Raw genomic sequence first — 4,771 nt, 5'->3', positions numbered from 1 at the left:
AAAAAAAAAAATAACAGCTATGAAGTAACTATTATTTCGTTTAGAAATTAATGCTCTAAGGAACTTCTAGTATGTGGATTTATCTAACCCACACATACAAAGTAATACCTTTAAATTTCTCAGAAGGATTAAATATTTATAATTTTATCCTCTGATGTGCATAGGTAATCACAGTGGTAATAGTCTACAATATTGATGTTATATTATCCCAAAGATTAGCAACATATGCTATAGACAACATCCACTGTCTCCTGACACACACACTACTATCATGGTTAGCACTTTTCTCTATTTATTACTTTTCCATTTTCTTCTTTGATTCCTGCCTAGGACTTAGGCCTACAAGAAATACTCTTAGGCATGATTTATCCTCCCTTCCACCTCTCAGAGATTAACCCTCCGTATTAATCAATTTTCAGACTATACATGCTATATTATGCTTTTATCAATGACCTATGCATCACTTAAAATTATATCTAAATTTATTAGAAAATGATTTAATCCTTTATGCTTACTCAGAAAACATAAAAGTATGATGTGGCATTGACAATATTAAAATTAAATCAATGATTTTTACCTATAGGTGATCTGCTACAGTTTTTATCTGACCAAGAAGAGCAATTTTTCCATGGTAATTCACTTTGAAAAGAAGCAAACATGTAGTAAAGACTATAGGCAATTATGACATTATAATAGATGGTCACAAAAATGGATATCAGGACCATTGTAATTCCCACACCTAGAAAAGAGAACAATTAAAATGAAAAATAAACTTAATTGACATATCTTTTGCCGATTCATATAAAGCCTGTACCTCAATTTCTAAAAAAACTATTTTAAAATGAAAAGATTTTCAAATAACTATTTTTCCCTTTTTTCCCTGGAAAAGTGAGGGTTGATACTATCTAGGCAGATTTCTTCCAAATATAAAACTGTTTTTTAAAAAAACTATTTTGATGATTGGTTTTCTAAGGTAGCTTTTCTACCAGTTAGAAAAAGGTATTAAAGGCAAGGGCCAAACTTGCATTAATCCCATCAAATTCATATACAGAAAAACCCACATTCATTCCTCTTTCTTATTAAATCTGCAAATTCTTGTCAAAGTAGGCAGAGTAGATATTATTTAAACAAACAAACAAAAAAACAATTCAAAACTCAAATACTATTGACTCACCGATCAACAGTTACATCTTAATCTATAAATCAACATTTTGAGAATTAGAAAATGAAAGCCTCTAAAACAATGATCCAAAAGAAGAATGTGAAATATTTCTAAAGTATGTGCAAAAAAAAAACCCAATAATTCAGTAACAATCCTAATTTAAACTTCCCAAGTTTAACTTGGTATTTTCAAAATGCAGTTTAGCATGCTGCATATAAGTGTTATGCTTAAGACTAGCTTTTGTGGTAACTTCTCCAATCTTCCAGAACAAGCATTCTATTTGTCTCTTTATGAATTTTATTTTGATTATGCAATGAAGCTTTTACAAATAGTTTTCAGCAGTTAACACTTACCAAAATTATATCTAATCTTCAAGAAAAAAAGACAATTTGATGCTTAAGAACAATCAAGGCATTTTAGAGCTTTAGCAGTATCCTATCTTATTAGGAGAATCTAAGAAAAAATAGTGACCTGCCCTTCAACTTTTCTAAATGAGGCATTGTAAAAGATATGCAAAGGCCATAATTCAAAGACTGGATGTGAAGTAGAAAAAAAGGCAAACCCTTGAAATTAATGCACAATTGCACTATGTGCCAAAAGAATTCAAAAAGTAAAAATAGGAAAATAGTGACACCCTTAGAACTGTCTTTACTGTCATTTCCATCCTTCCTACAACTGCAGCCCAGTATAAACAGAAATAAAAATTAACAGTTGACTTTGAAATTCTATATCTCAGACTATACAAAAAAAATAAACAGTGCTTGCTTCTTTGCCTTAGTATGTCAGTATTTTAAGCCCATTTTTCTTCCACATAGCGAAGATAACTATATGTACAAGTAGGCCAATAAACGTGATGAAGAAAACACTTTTATACCAACCTTGAAACAATGGAAGAATTCTCCAAACTGAAACTGGACCTAGGCTAGCAAATTGTCCCAGTGAACACTCTAAGAAGAACAAAGGTAAACCAGCCAATGCTAGCATAATTGCATAAGGTATCAAGAAGGCCCCTAGAAAAGACAAAAAAGACTCAAATCACTATTGTGTCTCAAAACCCTGAAGACACTTTGACAGCCAGCGTAACATTTAATAGCGTCCTGAAATCGTCAAATCAGATACAAGGTTTGGACCTAAAATTACTTTCTCTGATAAAGTAGTTTATTCTTTGAACCTTGGAATTCTTATCTATGAAATTGGGTTGCTAGTATTACCTAATGAAGTTGTTCTGATTATTAAAAACAATAACTTATACAAAGTAAGCCAGAAGAACTAAATGATAACCGGCTTTGGAGCCAGATGAACTAGGTTAAAATCCCTGCTCCGTCATTTACCAGTTATGCGGCCTAGGGCAATTTACCTACCCTCTGAACCTGGGGCTCCCCATAAAAGGAAAGAAAAATACTAACTCAGTTTGTGGTAAGGGTTCAAATACAGGTCTTATGTAAAAACACTTGGCAAAATGGCAGGCACATAGCCCATGATCAATGTTAGTTTTCCACCTTTCTTCTTTAAAAATACATAGCATATTTTTAAGACTTAGGGTGCCAAGGCTAAATGTGTTTCAGATTACAAATTATTGTAAACCTTATTATTCTCAAAGTATTACAAGGCTCTTTACCCAATATTAATAAGTTATTGGTTTTGTTAGGAAACTCTGAATTTTTGAGACATACTCATAGTTAACTTTTAAATTCATATATAATAGTTTGCTCATGTTATTCAGACCTCCCATTTATAAACTTTTTCATTTTTTCCCACCTTTGAGGCACAATATTATTCATTAGAACCTTTATCAAATTATAGATTGAAGCATGGACAGAATATTAAACTTATTAAATATTCTAAAAGTCTTGGCAAAGTTTAAAAATGGGATTTTAGATTATGTATATTTCATTTACCCATGCTACGGTTTTTCCTCATGTATTTTTTACATTACAATACTACAACATCATACATAGGAATTATATCTTTCCAAACCTACAAAATATATTCTACTATAAATGAGACAATTAAGTACTTATTATGTGCCATACTTCAGTGACTTTACTTTGATGTTATTCCTGGAAGTCACTGGACTATAAGGACAAATATGTTAGTATAAATGTTGCAATACATATACCATCATTACTATGACCAATAGAAGTTTAAGTTCTACCAGTGATACATACGAAGAAAAATAATGCAAAATATTCTTGCTTAGCTATAATAATAATATTTCACCAATCACATATGGACAGGTATTTTCAGAAGAAAAAGATTATTTTCTTCAGGGTTTCATCCATTATACTATTTCATTATTAACAATGATTGAAAAATTGTTCGTATAGTGGCCTCAAATTGTTAATACTGTTAGACATTAAAATATATCACACTTCTCTTTCATAAGCAATTAAAAGGAATCAACAAATACAAGTGTTTCCAGATTTTAGCAATAGTTTTTCAAATATGACTATATTTTTAAAACTGATCTACAAACATTTGACAAATTTGAATTTCATGTTCTTCTTCTAGCCTGGGACAAAAGAAGCAACTGAGAACACCTAGATCATCCGTTACCCAATTGATGTGATCTCTAAAAACTGAGAGCCAATAGAACATATTAGCTTTTAGAAAAAGTTATTGAAAAAGACAATAGCATACAATAAATAAATTAATTTTAACTGTATTTTATAGTCCTCTATTAAAATTAGTTTAATATAATTCCTAGAAATGTATGGCAATTGTACACAAGTCATACATAAATTCAGGAATTCTATACAAGGAAGTTTTTTATTATAGGCATGAGTACAAGAGGCTTGAAAAGAACCTGAATGCTTTCCTTTACCACCCTGGATCTTAGGAGATAGACACCACAAAGAATATGATCTCTGATACATTTTCCAGTTGACACTTATACAAAATTCATGACTTAATAACTTGGGTTTTAGGTATGGAATTTATGCTTTAAACACTTAAAATGTTTAATAAACATAGCTCCTTTCTTAAGTCTCTGAAGGCCACTGTGAATGTTTAATGCAACCAATTAATTAGAAACATAAGATTAAAATATCACCACACAACATCCTATTCTACCAAGAGAAATAATTATAGTAGCACAGTTTCACTGGTACCTAGTTATGAAATATACAGGCTTGTCACCTCTATGCTTCTAATAGAACATGTAATTACAAGTAAATAAAATATGGTGTAAGTGAAAAGTTGTTTTGACATTGCTAGAGAATTATGTAATTCATTCTGTGTCCCTTTGTGTGTCACCTCAGAGTTATTTTTTCCTCCTTCTAATTGAGTCTACCTCAATGATCTACAAGGTATAAACAGCACTACTTTATGGGAATAAAACACCTAGCCTTGAACTAAACTATTGCTTTTTAGGAGGATCTTCTACATGGTCAATCAAATTTGGAATACATATAATCACATATTGTGGCTTAAAATATTAAACCTTCACTTTAAATCATCTCTTTCCATACTTAAGTCACCAAAATGTAATGCCTTATTATAGTTAAGCAAACAATTTGTTTGAGCTTCATAAAAGAACTAGATTCCCCTGCTTTTTTCTTTTCTTTTCTTTTCTTTCTTTCTTTCTTTTTTTTTTTTTTTTTTTTTTTT

At 30.7% G+C, this 4,771-nt stretch overlaps 1 protein-coding gene across 1 annotated transcript in view; it reads right to left on the bottom strand.

Annotated features, from left to right (window-relative positions):
- Positions 1-4,771, bottom strand: part of SLC6A14 (solute carrier family 6 member 14) — a 21,891-nt gene that overhangs the window by 15,210 nt on the left and 1,910 nt on the right. The window contains exons 3-4 of the mRNA XM_003796984.2: positions 2,041-2,172; positions 578-739 (exon numbers count right to left, since the gene is read on the bottom strand). Coding sequence (XP_003797032.1) covers positions 578-739; positions 2,041-2,172 — 294 coding nt within the window. The remainder of the gene's footprint in view (positions 1-577; positions 740-2,040; positions 2,173-4,771) is intronic.

This window comes from Otolemur garnettii, unplaced genomic scaffold, assembly GCF_000181295.1.
Source record: "Otolemur garnettii isolate 467f Iridium unplaced genomic scaffold, OtoGar3 scaffold00110, whole genome shotgun sequence".
In the NCBI taxonomy this organism is placed as follows: domain Eukaryota; kingdom Metazoa; phylum Chordata; class Mammalia; order Primates; family Galagidae; genus Otolemur; species Otolemur garnettii.
The sequence above is the reverse complement of the archived record's forward strand: the minus strand, read 5'-3'. Positions and strand labels throughout refer to the sequence as shown.